The 24,192-nt window shown below is 50.3% G+C and overlaps 1 protein-coding gene across 2 annotated transcripts in view; it reads right to left on the bottom strand.

Moving 5' to 3' along the window:
- The window catches only part of FAM120A (family with sequence similarity 120 member A), a 1,536,407-nt gene that overhangs the window by 1,140,353 nt on the left and 371,862 nt on the right, over positions 1 to 24,192 (bottom strand). For both annotated transcript variants that reach the window (XM_069643586.1, XM_069643587.1), the window contains exon 6: positions 21,541 to 21,641. In XM_069643586.1, coding sequence (XP_069499687.1) covers positions 21,541 to 21,641 — 101 coding nt within the window. The remainder of the gene's footprint in view (positions 1 to 21,540; positions 21,642 to 24,192) is intronic.

The raw sequence follows: 24,192 nt of genomic DNA on the forward strand, positions 1-24,192 counted from the left end.
GCCTGCACTCTAAGAGCTTAAGGACCTCCCGTAAAAGAGCCGGTTACCGATCTGCCGAAGAGGATAGGATGGTAGAGGAGAAGGAAGAGGAAGACAGAAGCCTGTGGAGACTATGGATAGGATCCAAGGGTTCTTGAAAAGATGCTTCCAGCTGTCCTGGAAAAAAGCCAGTCAGTCCCCCACTGGAGAGTTGTTTTCCTAACCTTGACATCAATGTTTCTTGGCATCGGAGGCGGGGGCAGAGGAGGCAGAGCAGAAAAACCAGCGCAAAGTCCTCTGCTGCTTCCTCGTGTTGTCGCTGGGTGGCCTGTCAGGCCTCTGCGTACCGCGGTGCCGGAACCCCTTGAAGCAGGTGAAAACAATGGGTTTAAATTCGGTCCTGCCCTGAGACTGAGGGAAGGACTTCTGCCCTGGCTTTGTCAGGATTGGCAGGGACTTGACGATTTGAATGGGGGTTTTCTTTGTCAATTCATCCTCTGTTGACGAATGAAAAAGGTCCACGCCCTCAAAGATCTAGGATCTGCTCTTGCGCGTCAGGTGAAATCTTAGTCGGATACATCCACGCTGTCGTCATCTCGACACCCAGGCACAGCCCTCTGCTGGCTGTGTCAATGTGGGAGAATGAGGTCCTGCACAACGGCCAGGGCATCCGCCAGTCCGGCCTTGAAGGAGGCTTGCCTCTCCAAAGGGAGGTCAAGCAGAAACTTGCTGAACTCCCATTGGAATATAGTGAGGCCGCAGCCACCACTGAAGAATGTGGTTGATGGTGGGAGGCCAAGAGGATGGACTCTTCGTCCGTCAGCCTGAACCTGCTATACAACTTCTTGTTCACCTGGGTGTTGGCCCTGGGATTCTCCAAGACCTTTCTCGCCACATGCAGGACATCCTTCTGGAGAGAGCTGCCAAACCAGAACATGGTGCAATTGCCCAAAACCTCTGCTAGCACTCCCGACACCAGGGGGGCGTCCTCGGGCAGAGGGATCCAAGAACTTTCTCAGGCCCTGAAGGCAGTCATGAAAGGCCTTAACGGATGTCTAGGGTTCATCGCCGTCATTGTCCTCTCCCCACCCCTTTTTTAAAGACCAAGGGGAGTCTGTGCCCTGGGACACAGGTGTCGGCGGGGTCCTCCATAGGTCTGTAGCCGAAGACCCGTCCAACGGCTGTTGCGACGGAGGCGTTGGTTGGACAGGCGGAGGGGTCTGAACAACTGGTAGAACCTGGGCTATGGGAGGGACCTGGACCGGCACTGGCAGCGCTGGAGGAACAGGCCGAGGACCCAGAGGAGGAGGACATGGAAGCTATATCCTTTAGGAGTCCCATCATCTGAGTTGAACGCGTGAGGAGGAGGAAGCACTTGAAGAATTGGTCCTCGCTAGTCGCCATATCCCTATGGGCCCGGAATTCAGAGGCGCTGCATTTCCACTCCTCGTGAAAGCACTGAGGCACCTGAGGCGTGTAGCCGCAAGGCTGCGATGGCTAAATGTACCCCTGAGGAGACCAGATGCTACCATACAGTCTGATGCCACTTCCAGAGGGGGACTGGAACCTTCTTGCAAGGCCCATTCAATTGGCGAGAGCACAGGCAGGCCCTGAGTCGAATCCAAAAGGGTGCAGGTCTAACAAGGTCCACCCAGTGCCTATGCCATTTTGGGACCTTGCGCCACGCCCTGGGCGGGAGGGTGCAAAGGCCCTGAGCAACGAGAGGGCTTAGACATGGCAGGATACAACTTGGGTCCTGCACCCGAAGAAGCATCAACCTCAGAGCAAGCACCTCAACTTGAGGCAAGAGTGCTGTACAGTGAGCACGCAGGAGGCCATCAGGCCCAGAATGCGCTGGGACCACCATGCCGAGGTAGTCAAATTGTCCAGAAAGTGCCCCACCGCCTTGCAGAGGGACAGGAGCCTCTCTGGCATAGGGAACATCCGCTGATCGGTAATGTTCCAAAGCACCCCTAGGAAGACCAGTTCCTGAGATGGGCACAACTGTGACTTCCTCTGGTGGAGGAAGAAACCCAGCTGATGAACTATATTTGCCAATCTTTGGCAGGAGTGCACCACCCTTTCGGGAGACCACGCCCTCACCAGCCACTCGTTCCAATAAGGGTACAGATGATGCCCTCCAAGTGGAGAAGGCCTGCCACTGCGTTCATCAACTTCGTGAAGACACGTGGGGCTGAATACAAGCAGAAGGGCAGAACCTTGTAGTGAAAGTGGTACAACAATCGTAAACCGCAGAAACCTCCGATGCCGTTGTTAGATGGGTACATGTAGGTACGCATCCTTGTAGACCAGTGAACACATCCAGTCTCCTGCACACAGAGGCTCTGCTATGTGCGCAGGAGTAATCATCTTGAAGCGTTCAAGTGGTAAAGACAGGTTTAGAAATGACGGGTCCAGGACAACCCCTCAGGCTAGCATGGTTCTTGGGTACCACAAAAATCCTGGAATAGTAACCGGAGCCCCTGGCTAAAAGAGTATCCGGTTCCATCGCCTGCATCTCCAAGAGCGACAGGACATCCCGTAAAGGAGCCGTAGACCCGATCTAACGGAGAGGAGACGACAGTAGAAGTAAAGGAAGAGGAAGACTGAAGCCCGTGGAGACTACAGATAGGGTCCACTGGTTGCTGAAAAGACGTTTCCAGGTGTCCTGGAAAAGAGCCAAATGACCCCTCACAGGTGAGCTGTGTTCCAAGACCTTGACATCACTTCTTGGCATCAGAGGGGGGGGCAGAGAAGGAGAGCAGACAAACGTGCAACATTCTTTGCTGCTGCCTCCTGTTGACGCTGGGTAACCTGTGAGACCTGTGTTCCACGGTCCCGGAACCCCTTGAAGAAAGAAAGTGCAAGGCTTGAACTCAGTCCTGCCCTAAGACTTAGGGAAGGATTTCAGTCCAGGTTTTGTCAGGATGGCAAAGAACTCGGCGATTTTATTGAATGCTTTCTTCTATGTCAACTCGTCATCGGATCACGAATGAAAAAGGTCCATGCCCTCGAAGGGCAGATCCAGGAGCCACTGCTGCACGTCGGATGAAAATGTAGTGGCGTGCATCCACGCCGTCCTTCTCATCTCAACACAAAGGCACAGCCCTCGGAAATCTCCATGAGATCCTGCCCAAAAGCCCGGGCATCTGCCGGACAGGCCTTGAAGGAGGCGTGCTTGTCCGAAGGGAGGTTGGGAACAAATTCCAACGCCCGCCACAGCTTCTGGTTTGCCACAGCCAAGAGGGTGTCTCCATTGGCTTGCTGCAGATGCAGTCCTGAGATGGAATAACAGCGCTATCTCAAAGACTCGAGGACTTTGTCATCCTCGGAAAGACAACTGGAGATGGGCTCCCATGGAGGACGACGACGATGGTTTAGCATACAAGGAGGCTGCAGCCATCACTGAATTATGAGGCTGAGGGTGGGAAGCTAGGAGGATTGGCTCCCCATTCGTCAGCCTGAACCTGCTGTCCAACTTCTTGTTCATCTGGCCGTTCCGCCTGAGCTTCTCCCAGACCTTTCACGGAACCTGCTGGACATCCTTCTGGAGGGTGATGCCAGATTGTATCGTGCCGCGCCTACCCAAGACCTCTGCTAGCACTCCCAACTCCTGCAGGGCTTCCTCTGGCAGAGAGAACCCCAAGAACTCTGCTAGGCCCTGAAGGTGATCATGAAAGGCATTAACGGATGCCGATGGTTAATCGTCCTGGAAGTGATACTCATCATCCCACCTCCCCCGCTTTTCACAGACCGAGGGTAATCCGGGCCCTGGGACACAGGTGCCAAGTGGGTTCCCCTTCCCCTATGTCCAGCGCAGAGTACAGGTTGAAGGGTTGTTGAGGGGAAGGTATTGGTGGAAGGGTCAGAACAACCAGTAGGGACTGGACCGGAGGAGGGTCTGGCACTGGAACCGACAGCTCTGGAGGAACTGGAGTACCACACAGAGGGTGGTCCGGGGCAGCGCCACCTGTGTTATGACCTTCACTAGATCCTTCAGGAGCCCCTTCATCTGAGGGGAACGCATGAGGAAGCTGAAGCGCTCTAAGCGGTCATCGCAAGCCGCCGGCACCCTAGCGCACGGCCCTCTGAAATCGGTCGGACTCCGCTCCTAGTGAAAGCACTGAGACGCATGGGGTGTATAGCCGTAAGGTGGTGATGGGTAGATGTATCCCTGAGGAGATCAGATACTTGTATAGCACAACCCGCTGCAGATTCCAGAGGGAAGGGGACTGGGATCATCTGGCAAAGCCCATTCGATAGGCTAAAGCATAAACGACCCCTGAGCTGGATCAAAGATGGCAGCCGGCCTGTCAGCCTACACACGTGCCTCTGCACCATTTTGAAGCCTTCGGTCATGCCCTGGTGGGAGGGCGCGAAGGCCCTTAGCCATGAGAGGCCTCGGACACGGGATGATGCAGCTTGGGTCTTGTACCGGAAACATTCAAGGCCGAGTGCATGGGTGTCCGAGGTTGGGAACGAGCGGTCGCATGACGCACATCTCATGAATCCTGTAGCCGAAATGCACCGGAGGAGGAAAGGCACTGAAGTGAAGTTAAATAAGATTGACAAACAAAAAGAGGAGCAAGAAGAAAGCTAAAAAAATCTCTGCGCTGGGTGACAGGTCTGACACCATTGGTGCGGAAAAAGGGATGGAGATGAGGCACAGGCGGGAAGGGCGTTCCGGTGCCCGGGGCCGTGACCCTGCACCCTAATCTAAATTTAAAGGAGAAGCTCAATTTGTTGCTGCCAAAGGTTCCGTTACCATCCCCATGTTGGGGAACGACAAGGATAGAGGAAAGGGGACAGGACACATGGGTACTGCCTAAGGTTGTGTGTCATACCTGTGGCCACGGAATTTGCCTCTAGCTCTGCCCGACTAATTGGCGGTAACATCAAATCAGTCACATGGAATTAGTGCAGTGTTAACCGCCCTACTCATAATGTTGCTGTAAACCTTTATTTGGCATGAGCCATCAGGTAAAAAGTTAAACATCAAAATATACACAAACACCAGAATATAAAAAGATAAAATCCTTAAAATAAAATAATCCAACAGTTTATTGTAGTTGATCAGGGATTATTGGGAATGGGTCGCAAATAAAGTGCATGATTTACAGAACAAATCGTGCTGCAACCCATGTCCAAAGACAATTTACTCCTCTTGTACCATGCCCGATGGATATACATTGAAGCAAAGACTACTAAATTAAGATTTTCTATTGACTTGTAAAGCTGCACATCTTCCCTGGTGGTTGTGATTGCATGTAGTTTAAACTCACGATGCCTGTTCAAATGGATTTCTGGAATTTGAGCTTGTGGACAGGCCAGATTCTAGAAATCCATCTCAACAAGGCCCCATGTCTTGTCATTGAATGCTGTAAAGGCTGTTCACAGTTTTCCTGCGAGGGCATACAGTGCTGTAGCCCAGAAAGAAACACAAGCTGTCAACAACCAATGGAGCCCAAACAAACAGCCTTTTGGCATTCTTACATCTTCTCCAGTGCTCGCTAACTTCAGAAACCTTTCAAGTCATCAGGATGAGCAGTGGGTTTTTGTAGACAAAATGGGACTTCATGATGCCAATGTCGTCACCGGCAGTAGGAATCATGCCAGCAGTGCCCCCATGAACTCGGTTACTCCTTTCTCCCGAGCACTCAGCAGCTGAAGGATCGAGAACAGTAAGAGTTGAACGAGTCATCTGTCATTAGGGCAGGAAGGGAGGTTTAAAAGGAAGGATCAATCCATTAAAAGAGCATTATCGACAGTGGAGTAATTTGATCTTCTAATAAATTCCTTCTGCCCATAGATTACTCACTTTAAAGCAGTACAGAACACAGAGGGAAGAGTGCGAGAAGAACAAGTTACTTCTTACCTTGTAACGTTCTTTCGACGGGATGTTCCTCCGACGTATTCCTCATCTTAGATATCTCCTTCCAGCTCTGCTGGCCTCAGAAATTTTTTTCTCTAGAGGGCGCTGCGCATCGACGTCCTCCGAGTCGATGTCCTTCGACAGCCGCCGTATCGACGCCGACGTCATCCTGCCTATAAAGGCCGCGCGCAGCGTCCGTTGCTCAGTTCCGTTTTGTAGCCCACAATAATACTTTCTGGACTAACTAATCACCCTGAAGGAGCGTAAGCTGCAACAACAAGGGAAGTAGAACTGCGGGGATGGATGGGAGGGTCGATGAGGCATACGTCGGAGGAACATCCCGTCGAAAGAACGTTACAAGGTAAGAAGTAACTTGTTCTTCGAAGGGATTGTGTCCTCCGACGTATTCCTCATCTTAGATAGGCTCCCATAGCAGTATTCTATTATCGGAGGAGGGAGTACTGACTTCACGCGGTCTTCTATTGATGAATAGAATGCAGTACAGCCCTTCCAAACCGAGTCTCTTGACTGGAGGAGGAATCCAGATTGTAAAAACGTGTAAAGGTATGGACAGACGACCATGTAGCGGCCGCACATATGTCTTTAACCGGCACGCCTCTTTTGAGGGCCGATGATGCTGCAATACCTCTGGTCGAATGAGCCCTAAGGTTTTGAGGGGGCTCTTTCCTTGCCAGTTTATAACATTCCAGAATGGCTAGAATGATCCATCTGGAAATGGTCTGCTTAGTTATTGGTAACCCCAGCTTGTGACCTGTGTAACCTACAAACAGCTAGTCTGCCTGTCTTATCCTGGCTAGTCTACTAATGTAAAAACTTAAAGCCCTCCTAGGGTCTAGCCTGTGTAACCTCTCTTCCTCTTTCCCGGGGTGAGGAGGAGGATAGAAAGATGGTAGGGTAATCTTCTGAATGGAATGGAAACCACCTTTGGGAGGAAATTAGGCTTCACTTGCAGGACAACTTTGTCTTTGTGAAATATTGTATGAGGGGGTTTACAAGAAAGAGCTTGTAATTCGCTCACCCTTCTAGCAGATGTAAGTGCTATTACGTGCTATTAATAAAACAGTTTTAAGGGTAAGGAATCTTAACGAACAAGAATGGAGAGGTTCGAAAGGTGTACCCATCAGGAAAGTTAGTACTAAGTTTAAATCCCATAGGGGAACTTGGAATGGTATTGGGGGATAAACATTGGTTAACCCCTTTAGAAACTGTATTACCAAGGGTAATTTGAAAAAGGATGGTTCTTCCGCAGTACGCTTAAAGATGGATAGCGCTGCGAGATAGCCCTTAATGGTGCCAACTTGAAGGCCTGAATTTGCCAAATATAGTAGGAAGGACAAAACCATTGGTGTACCACATGAAAAAGGGTCGATATTCTGTTTTCTACACCAGCTGCAAAATCTGTTCCAACGGCAGCGGTATAAAGACTTTGTTGCTGGCCTCCTTGCCGAAAGCAACACCTCCATAACATCATCAGGGAGGTCCCAATCCTTGTACCTCAGCCTTTCAGAAGCCAAGCGTGAAGGTTGAGGGTTTTGATGTCTGGATGGAGAACCTGACCTCCCTTCTGTGAGAGTAGGTTCTCTCTGAGTGGAAGTCGAATTGGAGGGCAGATGGACAAGTCTAGACGGTCCGGGTACCACGTTCTCCTGGCCCAATCTGGGGCAATTAGGATCATGGTTCGCCGGAATCTTCTCAACCTCCTGATCATTTGAGGAATGACAGGGACCGGTGGGAACGCGTACAGAAGCGGAAACTCCCAGTCCACTATGAACGCGTCTCCCAGAGCTCCTCTCGGGGGAAATTCCCTTGAGCAGAACAGGTCACATTTCCTGTTTAGGCTGGTGGCGAACAGATCTACCTGAGGGGTTCCCCAAAGTGCGAAGATCTCTTGAAGGACTTCCTGAGCTAGCTCCCACTCATGGGAGACTGTGTTCTGCTTGCTCAGAGCTTCCGCTGTCAAGTTCTTCTCTCCGGCTAGGTGAACTGCCGATAGAGAGATTCCTTCTTGGATTGCCCAAAACCAGAGCTGCATCGCCTCTCTGCACAGGGGTAGTGATCCTACGCCTCCTCTTTTGTTGAGGTAATGCATGGCCACCGTGTTGTCCGTCATTATCAGGACGTTCTTCCCTTGTACAGCTGGCAGGAACGCCTTCAGCGCAAGTCTGATGGCTCTCAGCTCTAACAGGTTGATGTGTAGTCTGGACTCCGATGGAGACCAACGACCGCTGATGGTCAAGTCGTTGGCGTGGGCTCCCCACCCCGTGAGTGAGGCATCCGTGACTACTGTTATCTCCGGCCAGGGTTGCCAAAACTGTTCTCCTTTCAGAATGTTCTCCTGACAGGCCCACCACTGAAGGTCTCGAGCCACCCTGCCGGGAACCTGAAGAAGATCTGTCATTCTCCCTGAGAATTGTGACCACTGAGTCCTCAGTGCCCACTGGAGGGATCTCATTCTCAGGTGAGCCTCTGGCACTAGGAAAATGCAGGATGCCATGAGGCCTAGCAACCTCAAAAAGTCGAAGGCTGGGAGACGTTGGGCATGCTGGAACTTGGTAACCATCTGTAGAATATCTTGAGCCCTCACCTCTGGTGGCGAGGCTTTTCCCAGGGAAGTATCCAGGATCGCTCCTATGAACTGGAGTCTCTGCGATGGTATCATTTGTGACTTCTTTAAATTGGAGGGAGAAGCCCAGTCTGTGAAGGAAGTGGCACACATGATTTAGCTGGATCTGAGCTTGTTCCGGAGAAACAGCCCTGATCAACCAATCGTCCAGGTAGGGGTAGACGGGAATCCCTTCCCTCCTTAGACTTGCAGCCACTACCGACATTAACTTGGTGAAGACCCTCGGGGCGGAGGTCAGCCCAAATGGCAGCACTCAAAATTGATAGTGAGAGTTGCCAATTGCGAACCTCAGGTATTTCCTTTGTTTGAGATGGATAGGCACATGGAAATAAGCATCCTGAAGGTCCAGAGATAACAACCAGTCCTGGAACTGAAGGGCCTGGAGGATCTGAGAAAGAGTGACCATCTTGAATTTGTCTTTTCTGAGGAATTTGTTCAATTCTCGCAAGTCCAAGATGGGTCTCAGTCCTCCGTCTTTCTTTGGAATGAGAAAGTAAGGGGAGTACCAGCCCTTGTTCCTCTCCGCTACAGGTACCGGTTCTATGGCACCTTTCTCTAGCAGGTCCCAAATTTCCTGCAAGAGGAGCGGATCTGGAGCTTTCTGAGAGCTGATCCCCGGTGTATGACTCTGAGGTATACGTAGGAAAGGCAGGCAGTAACCTTGGGCAACTGTTTCCAATGCCCAAGCATCTGACGTGATAGCCTGCCATACCGCCAGATGTTGAGTCAACCTGCCTCCTACAGGTGTCCTGTGAGGGAAGTCCTCAGAGTGGTTTTGGGGCGGCTGATGCAGATGCCGATGGTAAAGAGGCACCTGCTGTTGCTGCGGCTTTTGAATATCTACCCCGTCCACCTCGGGTAGTTCTTCTTTGACCCCTTTGAGCCGGTCGTCCTCTACCTCTTCCGAATGCGGAGTAGTTTAGTTTAGTTTAGTTTAATATTTATAATGCGCACCAGACCCAGGAGCAACAGGGCGCAGCAGTAAGGATATGTTAAACTTAGTTACATGGCCAACAGGCCGACATATATAATAACACATCAGTATATACAGAGTAAATTACATAATCACAAGAGAATGCACTGAGATTACATGGGTACAGGAAATACAGGACAAAATAGACAGTGGCATATCAATATATACAATGTAGGTTGCATGGTTAGGTGGCGTAGAGTAAGGTGGACGCAGTACATTAGGAGAGTTGTCCAGGTGGACTTGGTGCAAAATAGGTGACTCCATAGGCAGAGGATAGGAAGCAGAACGTCGAGAGGGTGTTAGTCCGAGTTTATTTGTCATTTTCTTTTAGCCAGTTGGTCAAAATCTGTCTGAATTTGGCATAAGGCTGGGGGGCTCTAATACCTGGAGGTAGGGAGTTCCATAGTAGAAGCGAAAGGACTTGCCCCTCGCAGAGGTTCCTGTGGGACGAAAAGGAGTCTGACGGATTGCAGCTCCTAGGGATTTTGCTGCTGCTTTTGAAGTTTGCAGTTTCTCTAAACTGTCATCCGCCTTTTTCCCGAACAAAGAAGAGCCATCGAATGGCATGTTCAAGAGCCTGGCTTGCACATCTGGGGCAAAACCAGACTTTCTCAACCAAGCGAATCTCCTGGTTGATGTACTTGCCGCCATTGCACTGCTGATACTGTCAGCCGAATCAATGCCCGTCTGGAGGGATTCGCACATAGCGTCTTTACCGTCCTGTATAATATTCAGGAACGCATCCCTTTCTTCTCCCTCTGGGATGCAGTCAGCCGCTGTAGAAGCACACTCCCAAAGTGTATGGCTGAACCTAGAAAGGGTGCAAGTAGCATTAACAGATTTTAACGCCATGCTACATGCTGAAAAGACTTTCTTTGCCATAGCATCATATTTTTTATCGTCCCTGTCCTGTGGGACGGTAGGATAAGCCGTCTTGACATCGGTAGAGGATGCTGCCTGTACCACCAGACTTTCTGGGGATGGGTGTTTAGACAAAAACTCTGGGTCTGTAGAAGATACCCTGTACTTTGTAGACAGTTTATTTACTGCTGGTACTACATCTGGGGTTTCCCAGTTTGTCATGATCTTTCTCTGAAGAGCTTTATGAAAAGGCACCACAGGATCCTCCTGTGGGCCTTTGTCAAGAATATCCGTGAGGTCATCTTGTTGGAAAGATTGTGAAGGTGCAGACCACCCCATGAACTCTGTAATCCTGGCCATTAAGGCTCTGTAGGGGGTTTCAGCATGCTCCTCTGGGTCTGGCTTAGCAAACTCCACCTCAGGGGAAGTGTCTAACCCACTTGCCTCATGTAAAGAATCATGAAGATCCTTTAACCTGCGCTCTTCAGAGGAAAATTCCTCTCTAACTGGGGTTACAGGTCCCTGTAACTCAAATGTGTCTTCCTGTTCAGACAAATCACCCTCTTCTAAAATTGAGGATATAGTTCTCAATTGTTCTGAACTCATAAAGGGAGTAAATCCCATTTCCAAGGCAGAGGGTGCCGAACTTGTCATTATTGGCCTCGAAAACGTCGATGTCGTTGACGCCGAAGGCTTCGAGCATGGCGTCGAAAACAAAGGCGGAGGCCTCGAAGACCTCGACAGAATTGGAATTCTACTCGACAATATCGAAGCCATCGACGTCGAGGGCCTGGGGATAGTCACTGGATGTGTGGTAACCGTGACTTTTCTTGGCATCGACGCCTGTGTCGAAGCTGGCGTCGAGTCCCTTCGACAACGGCATCGAAGACATCGACCTCGACGTCGACGGAACCTTCGAGGAAGGTTTGGAGGTCATAGTCCTGCTCGAGGGTTCGAGACGCGCTCGAGAGGTTTCCTTCGCCGGGTACTGCGACTCGCGGCATTTTTGACCTTCTTTCGACCAGAGCATCGCTCTCGGCAGTCTTTGAGGGGGTCGAGGCCGCTTTCTCGAAGACGCTCATCATATTTTTTCGGAATTCCTCCCATTCAGCCCGCTAACTATGTTTCGTGGGGCAAGGGATTCTTTTTGGCGAAACAGAGGAAGAGGAAGACGGAGAAGGGGATCTTCGACGTCTCCTCTTCGAGTGCTTCGATCTCGAGGAGTGATGAGACCCACTCCGAGACCTGGAGCGCGAATGGTGACGAGGAGACGAATGTCTCGACTTCGTCGACGAAGAAGAAGCTTTAAAAGTCTTACCTTTCTCCAGCTTCCCCCTACGCTCCTTCAGGGCCTTAGCTGTCATGGACATACAGTCCTCGCATTCCGAACAATGGTGTTCAGCTCCCAAACACCACAGACAAATTCTGTGAGGATCGGTCAACGACATCTTTTTCCCACAATCTCGACATTTCTTGAAGTAAATAGGATTAATCTGACTAAGAACTGAGCAACGGTATTCCGAGGCACTGAGTAAGCGCGGAAAAACGGAACTGAGCAACGGACCGTGCGCGCGGCCTTTATAGGCAGGATGACGTCGACGTCGATACGGCGGCTGTCGAAGGACATTGACTCGGAGGACGTCGACGCGCAGCGCCCTCTAGAGAAAAAAATTTCCGAGACCAGCAGAGCTGGAAGGAGATATCTAAGATGAGGAATACGTCGGAGGACACAATCCCTTCGAAAGCACAACTTACACCAAGAAACTCTGGACCACCACACAACCAAAGCGGACATCTTGACCAAAAATATTGCAGATAGCAGGGATTGGCAAATGTGTGCAATGCAGCCAACAAAGCCGCCCGATGACAGATATCCAAAACTGGGACACCCCTCTGCACGTATGAGATAGCTGCTAGGCCTCTGGTGGAATGGATCACAAGCCCCAAGGGATTCTCTTTTGCAGACCAGATTTAAACAGTCCTGTGATCCACCTCGAAAAGGTCTTCCTGGTGACAGCCATACTGCACAAGCTCTAGCATAAACTTCAAAAGAGTGGATCACCCTTCCTGATGCTACTTGTCCAAGTGACATAGTACATAACATCCTACCTGGGATGTCCAGATGGTGGAACCTCTCTTCAGCTTTAGTTGGAAGGCGGTTGAAAGTCAAAAACAGAAAGATGCATTTTCTGTGAGATACACACCCTTAGAGTCACTTTCTCCTTAGAGATCTGGAGGCTTCACTGATGAAACCTGGCGCAACATCAAAAAACAAGCAATGGCTCAAACAGAGCCACCAGGAAAAAAACAAGGTTCCCATCCCATGGTTGAAATCGGTTAGATAATCTGAAAAAAAAAAACAATGTACACACCTATAGGGATGTAACAGAATGAGTACCGTTTAGTAGTACACTTTAAGACCATACTAGTGGCCAGTCACCCCTCCTCCACGTGCCATTCTGAAAGCCCCGACAGGCCTGGGAGAACAGCAGATGTTTAACAGATATCCTCTTTTGACAACAAGCCAGAATTGTACACTACCTGCAGGCACAGATGGACTTGGTTGCAGGCCTCCTGTTAAAAAGGATTGCACCCAGAATGTCACCAGACAGTTACCACTCTTTACATCTCAGCTCATGGCTGCTAAGCTTGACGGTGAAGGCTGTTCAGTCTGGTGGAGAATAGATACACCCTTGTCGGCCGGCGCAAAGGTGGACAGTTGGACATGATCATACGTTGCGGGTACCGCAACCCCTAGACCCAGTCCCTGGCGTACAAGATCATGGTGGTCACCTTAGCAGCAGAAAAATTACAGTAATGCATAGAGAGTGAACTTCCACTCAGCAAAGTGTCCAGAGAATCCCCTGTGGAGGAAATCCCCTGAAGCAGGACAAATCCCACCTCCTATTGACACTGGAGGTTAGGAGGTCCCTCCTAAGAGGAACGCCAAAGGGCAAGTGGCTTGTTCAGAACCCCCCACAACCCCTGTTTTTGTGGTAAAAAACACTTTTTTTCACTAAACGAAAACCCCCCAAAAAAATATATAATTTAAAAAAAAAATTCGATCCTTTGGTTTTCGATCCTTTGGTGTTGATCCTTTTCGACCCTTTGGATTCGATCCTTTGACCAGACACCCTTTCCCTCCATGGAAGAAAGACAGAAAACCAGGGCTAGGTTAAAAGCCTGCAGTGATTACACACCGATTAATTCCCTTTGCGAGCAGTGTCTGCTCAGTCAGATTGATTTGAGCAGCCACAGCCCATCTAAGAGCTGCCTGAAAATTGTCAACAGAGGCCAAGATTGCAAAAAGGCTGAGCACTCAGAGCAATGCTGTACAGAGTTGATCACTGGAGGTCCTTTGATACTCTGCTTGAGAGCTGCTACAGGTCTGTCATATCTCACAGACACCCCGACCACTGACAGCGAGGTAGCCACTGGGGCAAATTTCGGAACAATGAGGCACTCTGGCACCACGACGAGGGAGGATGTCAAGCACCGTAGACGATGCAGATGCTTTGGATGCAGATGCTTTGGGTTTGTAAAAGTTCACCATCCGTTCCAGCAACAACTGGCGCAACAACTGGCGCCAAAGCAGAGTAAGCTGGTGCTGTGAGTCTGCTGCCCCGAGCAGAGCAAGTCAGTGCTGGAGGTGTGCAATCTCCACAAGCTGGACCAATACCACCCACGCAGGGTGTGCAATTGCTCCCTGAAGATGTGCGTCTGCTCGCTTCAAGAAGCTGTGGCCCCCTGCTCCACCAACGCTAATGCACAATAGTATATTTTAGTGGAGATGGCTACTCCTCTTTCTGCTATCAGAAGAAGAGTAGGACCTCACAAAAGAGTATGCTTGTCTGTCTTAACTTGTGACTAATAAAAACATTTGGTCTCATTAGCATTTTTGAAACCAGATAGCAATGTACTATTTCGATTTGTTTATGGTATGTTCTTGACTTTTCACATTGGATCGCAGACTTATTTTAAAGATCAGATAATTGCAATAACATTGATGATGAAATGTTTGTAAAGATATTATGAATATAAACCAATAATACATTTTTTTAAAAAATAGAAAAGAACCAGGCATGAGTGGGAGAGGGGCTACACGTTCACCTGTTGGGGTATCAACTGGATTAACTTTTATCTCAGATATAGTGGCATAGTGGGTTACAGAGACCCCTATTTTAGCACGTACACTGACCACGTGCCAGTGGTGCTGGTATGGAGATACCAGGGCGCCGAGGTGAACGCCCAACAAAATGGTGTTCAAGAGTGAAAGTCTGATGGATGAGGTAGCGCAGATGATTGATACATTCTTGGCAGAAAATTTGGGATTAGTGGTTTCACATTCGACAGTGTGGGAATCTTTCAAATGTGTGTTAAGAGGGGAGTATATCTCGAGGGAATCGGGGATAATGAAGCTGATCCGGAGGGAACCAACAGAAAGCGAAGAATGTAGTCTGGGTTTGCAGGCAAGTGTGGAGTGTGCGACAGACCCCAATGTACAAAGAGATTGGGGGGGGGGAGTTAGAATCATTTAGAGCAGGGGCTCAAACAGAAGTGAAGTTTCGATGGGGAAAAGCGGCAGTACCGCAATATGGGGGAAGGTCAATGCCCTGGTAGGCAAGGTGGCATGCACAGGGAGAATATTCTATCAATCAAGAACATGCAAGGGGAATTGCAATTTGAAGATGGGGACATCCTTTATGAATTTTGTGCATTTACTTGCGCCTTTACTCTGCACTAGCTCAGGTTTCATGATCTGAAATTTGTAGCTTTCTTGATAGGGTTGCGCTGTACTGGTGTAATAATGAGGAGAGGGAATGGCTATGTCAACCCATCACAGAGCAGGAGATTCTGCGGGCGATTAAATCACGGTCATCCGGGAAGGCTCAGGGACGAGATGGCCTTACGGCCGAGTTCTAAAAGTGCTTGGCAGGGAATCTTGCGCCGCATCTCCTAGAAGTAAATCGACAAACTTTGCGAGATCGTCAATTGCCAGAATCTATGAGGGAGGCACTTGTCACTGTCTTATTGAAACCAGGTAAGGAGGCTGAACAAGGCTCTTCATATCGGCATATCTCGCTTATTAATTAAGAAAGAAATCTTGGCTAAACTGTTAGCGATGCAATTGGCATCTATTATACATAAATGTTTGAAGTCTGAGCAGTCATGTTGCAGTTCTGGACAGGGTTTCCTTTTCTTATCCCACCAGTCAGCAGCTGACGAATCGTCTTCATCCAGCTGCTCCTTAAGGAATTTGGTATTCTTGGTGGAAGGCTCCAATGCGTGACTGAAGGTGTCTCTAGGACATTAGGAAGTAAGAGAAGTTATGGAGGCCTCCAAATTCATAGACTGCTAGCAGCTGCAATCCTCCATGTTATGCTTCTCCGCAAGGCATAAAAGACTCACCTTGTATGGGCTGACCTGGACAGCTGTGTACAACTATCTCTGGGGCTTGAATCCACAGGTCTTCAAGTTATTATGCATGACGCGAAAGGCGTTGGGAAGGGGATGAACATTTCAAAAAGCAGCTCGCTTTTCAACACAACATACCAAGTACCCAGAATAAAAAAGAAGGTCATTTTTAAGACAGCAGTCTGGGAGAAGATATATCGAAGGTAAGGAATCTGCGAGAGGAAAGAATCAATTAGAAATCAAAAATAGATAGGTAGAAGACAGTGGTACAAAGGAACGCTTGTTCTCCCAAAACTCAGGTATGCTGTACGATTAACTCTACAAAGAGTAGTGACTAACGTACTCTTAGTCCCCTTTCCTCCATACTGCACGGGCGTCCCTTCCAAGGGACGGGAGACGGAACCCTTTTCACCAGAAAAAAACGTCTTCCCCTGAGAGGCGCGCGGGAGTGTGGCCCAGGAGGCATGCGCTGCCCAGACTCCACCCTCCAGCGCCACACCTCAGTCTTCAATGATGCATCGTTAATGGATTTAACACTGCCTAATGACCCCAGTATTATTAGGGGGGAGGGTGGTGGGACGTATGCATGAAAGGGGACTGAGGACTAAGAGTACTTTAGTCGCTACGGTGAGTAATTTATAATTCCTCTTACGTCCCGTCCCCTTTCCTCCATACTGCATGGGCAATTACAACTGAATGTAGCCCCAGGGTGGAGAGGAGACCCTCCTTAAGGAAATAGGTTCCTGAGAACCACCTGTCTGAAAGCTGCATCAGATCTAGAGCCGGCATCCAAACAGTAATGCTTGCAGAAAGCCGAGGGAGTGGCCCAAGTGGCCGCCCTGCTTGTGACCTGCCAAGGGACATCGCGGTGGAATGCGATGGTCGTTGCCTTGGCCCCGACTGCGTGGGCGTGCATGTTGGGCGGAAGCGGCTTGTGCTGGCCCTCGTAGGCTTCCTTGACGGCTGCGACCATCCAGCGGGATATGGAGGCCCGATAGCCTGGTCTTGAGCGTCCGATTTGCAGAAGACCTTGGTCCTGTCCAAGTAAAATTTCAGGGCACGCCTGACATCCAGGGAGTGCAGCACTCTGTGCATCGTCCTTCGGATCGGCAAAAAAAAGTAGGAAGGACTATTTCCTCGTTCAAGTGGAAAGCAGACAGTACCTTGGGGAGAAATGCTGGGTGTCTCTGCAGCACTAGTTTGTCCTTGTGAAAGGCAGTATATGGTACTGAGGCGACCAGCGCCTGGATTTCGCCGACTCTACAAGCCGAGGTGAGGCCGACTTGTAAGGCCGTCTTGATGGTGACCAGCCTGATGTCCGCGGATGTGATTGGCTGAAACAGTTTGAGGTCCCACACAGGGTGCTGCCTCGTGACAGGCGGGTAGAGCCTTGCGAGGCCCGTCAGGTGTTTGACGATAGGATTGAAGGAGAAGATACTTTCCTCTGAGTTCCTGTAAGCTGTGATGGCTGCGAGGTATGAACGGCAGGTGTCAACCTGCACACCAGAGTGGGTGAGGTGCACGGAGAAGGAGAGAACGTCGTCCAAAGTGGACAACAGGGGATCGATTTCTTTAGAGTTTGCCCAGCGTCCGAACCTGGTCATTTGTTTTTGTATTGGGCCCTGGTAGCCTTGCTCCTAGCGCCCTGTATGAGCTCCAGATCAGCCTGAGAAAGGCTGAGGTGTTGCAGCGTTACCTGCTCAGGTACCACGCTGTGAGGACTAGTTTCTGTGGCGCGGGGTGGATGACTCTACCCCCCCTGCTGCGGCAGAAGATCTGCTGGGCCCGTCGGGTGGTGAATGGGGGGCATCTCAGAGAGGCCGAGTAGCTCCGAAAACCTTGGCCTGGCCGGCCACCATGGAGCTATTAGAATGATGTAGAGTTGGCAAGACTCCTTGACTTTGCAAATTACTCTGAATAAGCAGCGTGCGGGGGAAAGGCGTAAGCCTTCATGCCAGTCCACTGAAGGCTAAATGCATTGCCCAGGGAGCCGGGGCCATGTCCCTGCCAGGAGGCGAACTGAGGGCACTTCTTGTTGTGCCAGGTGGCAAAGAGATCTACCTGGGGATGATACCACCTGTTGAAGATCGCCTGAGTGACGAGGTCGTTTAGCTGCCACTCATAATTGTCCGCTCCCAGCCTGCTGAGCCTGTCCGTTTCTAGGTTGGATTCCCCCGGGAGGTGGACTGCCATGAGGTAGAGGTCGTTTTCCTGGGCCCACTCACACATGCTAATGGCCAGTCTGCAGAGAGGAGGGGATCTGGTGCTTCCCTGCTTGTTGACGTAGTACATACTGGTCGAGTTGTATGTCTGGATGAGGACAACCTTGCCCCTAAGAAGTGGTAGGAATGCCCTGAGCGCTAGCCAGACGGCGTTCAGCTCTAGGCAATTGATGTGGTATTCCTGCTCCTGTCGAGTCCAGGTGCCGTGGACCGAGAGATCGTCCATAATGGCTCCCCAGCCCTCGAGCGAGGAATCCGTGGTGACGGTGGCCTGCGGAGTGGGCGGCCGGAAAGGCTTGCCCGTCCGTAGGTTGCAGTCCCTGGACCACCATGTTCAGTACGGGTGGAGAGATGGAGGGACTTGATCATCTCGGATTGAGAGCCTTGCTCTTGGTTCCATGAGGTCGCGAAGTGCAGCTGAATCCTCCTCATCCTCAGTCTTGTGTGCGGGACGGCTAATAGGACCGCCGCCAATAGACACAGGAGATGTTGGTACCACCATGCCGAGGTCCCTTCTCTGCTGAGGAAGTGGGTGGTGGCCCTCTTGATGGCCGAGATTTTGTCCTCCGACGGAAATACCTTCTCAGAGCACATGTCCCAGATGAGGCCCAAGAAGGTCAGAGTCTGCCTGGCCAGCAGTGTATTCATAAGGGCACGGGAAGAAGAGTGAACCGCTTCCGGAGATGTAGCCTTGACAAGCCAGTCGTCGAGGTATGGGTAGATGTGGAGTCCCTGTGCTCTGAGGAGGGTCCACACCGCATTCATGAGCCTGGTAAAGACCCTTGGGGCCGAGTTGAGGCCAACAGCAAGTACCTTGTATTGAAAATGGTAGCCCATGATCCTGAATAGTAGGAAATAACGATGAGGCTGCCAAATCGAGACGTGTAGGTACGCATCCTTCAGAATGTGTATGGAGAGCAAGCCTCCCCCAGGGACATGTGGACCCAAAGGGCCGTGTCATGCCTTCTTTCCCTCAGAGGCTGTTGCGGAGGAGGGGGTCTGGAAAAATCCCTTGCTCACCCCTCCCCCTTTTTTGTTGCTTGCGCCGGTTCTGGGACAGCGAGCGATCCGGCTGCCTGGATCTCCGTTCCTGGAAGCCGCAGAACACTCCGTATGTACGACCCCTGTCTGAGCACTTCTGAGATTGGGTGTACAAATTGAGTGTGGTCTTCGTCAGGATGGATAAAGACTTGGCTGTTTGTAAGCGGTTTTCCTTTTTGTCCAGCTCTTCGTCCGAGGAGGAGTGGAAGAGGGACCCACCACCGCCCCCTTGAACGGTAGATCCAATGTGCGTTCCTGGACGTCCGGGTTGAATTTTGTTGCCCGGAGCCAGGCTGTCCTTCTCATGTCCGTGGCAATACAGATGACACGGCCAGAGGTATCAATATGGGCCACGGTGGATTCCACGCGATTATGCTCCACCAGCTTGGCCTCGACTATCCACGCCTTAAAGCAGATTGGCTCTGGGTGGGGAGTTCCGGAAGGAAGTCTGCAATTTCCTACCATAATCTTTGGTTGGCAGCCAGCATGGCATTGGCCTGACGAAGATGCCAGGACGCGTTGGAATAGAGCTTCTTGCCGTACCCCTTCAAGATCTTCTCCTCCTTGCCTAGCAGCGCTGCAGAGGAGGTGGCTCAAGATGCCTGAGGCTTGGAGTATAGTGATACTGCAGCGATCATTGAGGAGTGAGGCTGAAGATGGGACGAGAGCAAGAGTGTATCCCCCTCCACCGGCCTTTACTTGGCGTCCAGGCGTCAATTGACCGGCTGGACCGAGTGGGGCTTCACCCAGCCCTTCTTGGCCAGGGAGACTACATCGGCTTGCAGTGGAATCCCCTTTTTGGCAGAGGGGCATCGCGTAAGGACTTCCGCCAGATCCCCCACTGCCGGTTGCTCGACCTCGGGTTGGGGTTGGGGTAGGCCCAGGTACTCCGCCAGCCCAGCAAGACGTTCGTGGAAAGCCCCGTCTGAGGATGGCGTGTCCTGATCCTCCTCCTCATCCGTATCCTGTGGATCAGGAGGATCCTGTGGAGGAGAAGGAGTAGTTGGCGCCGGAGGTTGGGGTACAGTGACCGCGGCCGGAGGCTGGGGAGGTGGCAAAGGTTAGTACAGAGCCGCCCGAGGAGTCGGAGGCAGCTGTGCCGGGACCTGGGGTGCCGGCGGAGAGGCTTGTGGTGCCGCACGCATTGCGGGAAGGACTTCCCAGATGGCGTCTTTGAGGATAACCTCCATCCGAGTTGACTTCACAAGGCCGAGGAACCTCTCGAAGAACCCCTCTTCACTGGTCAAAGAGGTGGCAGGGGTTGCTCACGGGGTAGATGGGAGCTGCTAGAGCTGCTGCGTACCCTGCCCGTATGGAGCAGAGCAAAGCTGCCCTGCGCATAAGAGGGATAAGGCTGTAGGCCACATACCTGGTTGAGGCCAGTCCCACACTGACACTCGTTCTTTGACGAATTCCTGGAATGGCGTCGGACGGGTGCCTCAGTCTGGCGCAGCAGCCATTTTGTTGGGCTGCCTGCCACATGCCTGCGATGTGTTGCTGGGCCCGCTGGGAACAGCCACATCCAAAACTCTTGCGTGTGGATCACGAGTCCTACCCTGCTCCTCGGGGGTCTGTAGAGCTGCGTGTAGGCGCCCCCTCAGACGTTTTGCCGGTACTAGGCCGTAGTCCCTGGGCCATAGTGCGGGTACAAGGGTGAAGCCCCTCGGGTGAAGAACCAGTAAAAGAACCTTTCGGTCCCTCAACACTGTCACCAGGTGGATCCGAGGATCCCTCGGCCCGAATGGCCAATAGCTGCCTCAGTGTACGTGCTGGTAGAAGGGGCTGACCAGTCCCTCCCAAGCGGGAGAGTCCCTGGGAAGGAGTCTCCTTTGCGGGGTGCGATGGAGAATATCAGCCCTACCTTGGGCTTGGTTCCATGCTTCACGAAGTCCTTGAGGTCCTCTGGTCCAACCGTGGTCTGGGCCAAGGCAAGATAGGCAGAGGGCGTGGGGGTCTGAGGTTCGGAAGAGCCCGTTGCAGGATGGACCGAGTACCTGAATGATAAAAAGACAAAGAAGAAGTATCCGCACGTGGAATTACATGGCCGAAGCCAAACCCAGGAGCGCTGGTGAATTCGGCCCGTTCCCATTCGATGCATCAAAGTGGACTGGGGTGTGGTGCCGGAGGGCGCAGTCTGTGCAGTGCATGCCCCCTGGGCCGCACCCTCGCGCACCTCTAAATTTAAAGGGGAAGGTTTTTTTCTGATGAAAAAGGTTCCGTCTCCCGTCCCTTGGAAGGGACATACATGCAGAATGGAGGAAAGGGGACAGGATGTAAGAGTAAGTGAGCGGACCAAATGGAAATGTGGTCAGAAAAAGGATACCAGAGAAAAAAAACTTTGCTCATTTAACATGTTATACTACTCATGCCAGGAGCCATTGTCTCTTCTGGTGTTAGAACACTGGGAAACACACTGAGCACACCACCTAAAGTGTGGATGAATTATCCAGAAATGAGCTGGTTCTGATAAACGATTGAGTAGCAACATAAAATAAAAGAAATGCATCATACTACGAAACAAAATTATACTTGCCACAGGTTTTCCATGAATGGACGTATGTGGAATGTTAAGCATCTGAGAAGGAACAAAGTGGGTCACTCCAACTGGGACTCCAAATTGATTAGTTCGAGTTGCTTCGTTAGGAGATGAAGAAAAAAGAAAGAACAGGCACTGTAAGCAAATTGTAATAAATGGTGCAAGTTACTCACTGTGGTAACTACTATACTCCTAGTAGTTTGTCTCCTTAGTGCCACACTTAAGGGATGTTGTGTCCAGGAAAGGGGAATGACTAGGGCTTGATGCGGAGCAGTAACTGAACTCAAATAACTCAGAGCACATGCTTGCAGGCATACGCAGCTCACCCAGGACCTCCCATGCACGATACCCGTCCCAATGGCCAGTTCCTTACTAAAGTGTAGCTCTTCACGCACATTAACTGGGACGGTGGTTGCAGCATATGGAATAACTAGGACTACAGACTAGGAATGCTATGGTCACTCTCGTGAGTAACTTGTACTTACTCCTACATCCCGTCCCCGTTCCTCAATGCCTATGCGATATTGCTAGGAACACGAAAAATTGGTGCATTGCATAAACAAACTACCACACAGCCAACCCAATAGATCCCGGCAGACCGCCTCTCAAACGGGCATTCGTGCAGGATCTGGCGTCCAGCGATTAATGGATGCCAAAGCCACTTGAGTCCATACCAGAGGAGTGTAAACACCATTTGTTTGATTGAGAGTCAAGGCAGAAGATGGGGTAAGTCATTTCTTCGTTAATATACAATGCTTTGGACACAAAGGAAGGGTTCTTGCAAAGTGCCACTTTGTTTTATGTAAAACTTTAGGATGGGTTCCAAATTGCATGTTAGGCATACACGTTTCCGAGTGAAAGGTGTAACAACCAGTCCAAGTGTAGTAGCAGGTTGTCGACAAGGTTTTCTCAAAACTATCCCAATTATAACATAGCGGTGTGGCTTTACTTTTAGGAGGGGAATGGACAAGTATCAAAGTACAATTTGGCCCATATGCAACAGAAAATAGTACACAATATACTATAAAAAATATATATACTATTTATTAAATAGTGCACACGTTGTTAAGGAAGAACTGTAATTAGAATATGCAGAGAGAGAGACAGAGAGAGAGAGAGAGAGAGAGAGAGAGAGAGAGAGAGAGAGAGAGAGAGAGAGAGAGAGAGAACACACACACACACACACACAAGTTTAAAATAACCCATGTCCCTCCAAAATCATGCCGAGCATAATAGTCACTAACAGTGCACTACTAAACAGCTTGAAAGGAGTATGTCGGACTATGCACAGCATGTGAATCTAAGCAGATACAACCATCAGAAATGATTTTACGGTAAGTAATGCATTGTCTTTTGATGTTCGTTAATCCTCTTAGAATCACATGCTGTGCATAGACTAGCGAGCAGGAGTTGGAGGTGGGTTTCGAGAAGGAACAGTAGAAAAAAGATGTCTTAATACTGCTTTTCCCACCTGGGAATCAGATCTAGAGTGGGCATCTAGACAGTAGTGTTTTGTAAAGGTGTGAACAGAACGCCAAGTTGCCGCTTTGCAAATGGACTTAAGAGGGACATTTGCAATAAAAGCTATGGAAGCCCCGGTGCCTCGAGTGGAGTGTGCTCTTGGCTTGAAGGGTAGTTCTCTCTTAGCAAGAGTGTAACAGAGAGTGATGCATTGTACAATCCATCTAGAAATAGTGGATTTTGAAACTGCATCTCCTTCTCTTCCTGCTGCCACCGAGACAAAGAACTGATTAGTCTTTCTCAATGGTCTAGTTCTTTCCATATAAAACATCACGGCTCTGCGAACATCCAGTGTATGCAGGCTCTTCTCACCTAAGTTTGAAGGATTTTGAAAGAACGTTGGTAGTTCTATAGATTGGTTGACATGGAATTTAGAGATCAATTTTAGTACAAACCTAGGATGTGTGCGTAGAACCACCGTATCCTTGTGAACTGTTACAAAGGCGTCTAATACAGAGAGCGCTTGTAGTTCACTTACTCTCCTAATGGAGGTGATAGCTATTAGAAAAGCAGTCTTAAAAGTGAGGTCTTTAAGTGTTGTTTTGTGTATGGGTTCAGAGGGAGACCCCATGAGCCTGGTTAGTACCACATTTAGGTCCCATCTGGGAGCGGGATTAGCTACGGGAGGGTGGATCCTCTTCACTCTTTCCATGAATTTTAATAACTGGGACTTTCCACCATGACACTTCAAGTTGGGAAGTGGTGTATGCGTAAAGTGCTGCTAAATGGACTTTAATATAGTTAAACACCAAGCCTCAGTTTAGAAGGTGAGTCAGGTACAGAACAATTTGTGTGGGAGAGCAGTCAAACGGGTTGATGCTCCTTCCCCTACACCACATGACAAATCTTTTCCATTTGCTAGAATAACAGTGACGAGTGTTAGGCTTTCCCCATGCATCTCTGTGGGAGTTGTAAATGTCCAAATTCTATGATCTCAGGAGCCAGGCTGCTAAGTTCATGGTCTGAGGGCATGGATGTAGTGTCCTGCCCTTGTCCTGTGACAGCATGTTGTACGGGCAGGGAAGTTTCACTGGAGGAGATAGGGACATCTCCATCAAGTGAGCGAACCAAGGCTGTCTGGCCCACATAGGGGCCACCAGTATCATGGTAACTTGTTCCTGGTGCATC

The sequence above is a fragment of the Ambystoma mexicanum genome, chromosome 2p, assembly GCF_040938575.1.
Source record: "Ambystoma mexicanum isolate Mex_15411 chromosome 2p, UKY_AmexF1_1, whole genome shotgun sequence".
NCBI lineage: Eukaryota > Metazoa > Chordata > Amphibia > Caudata > Ambystomatidae > Ambystoma > Ambystoma mexicanum.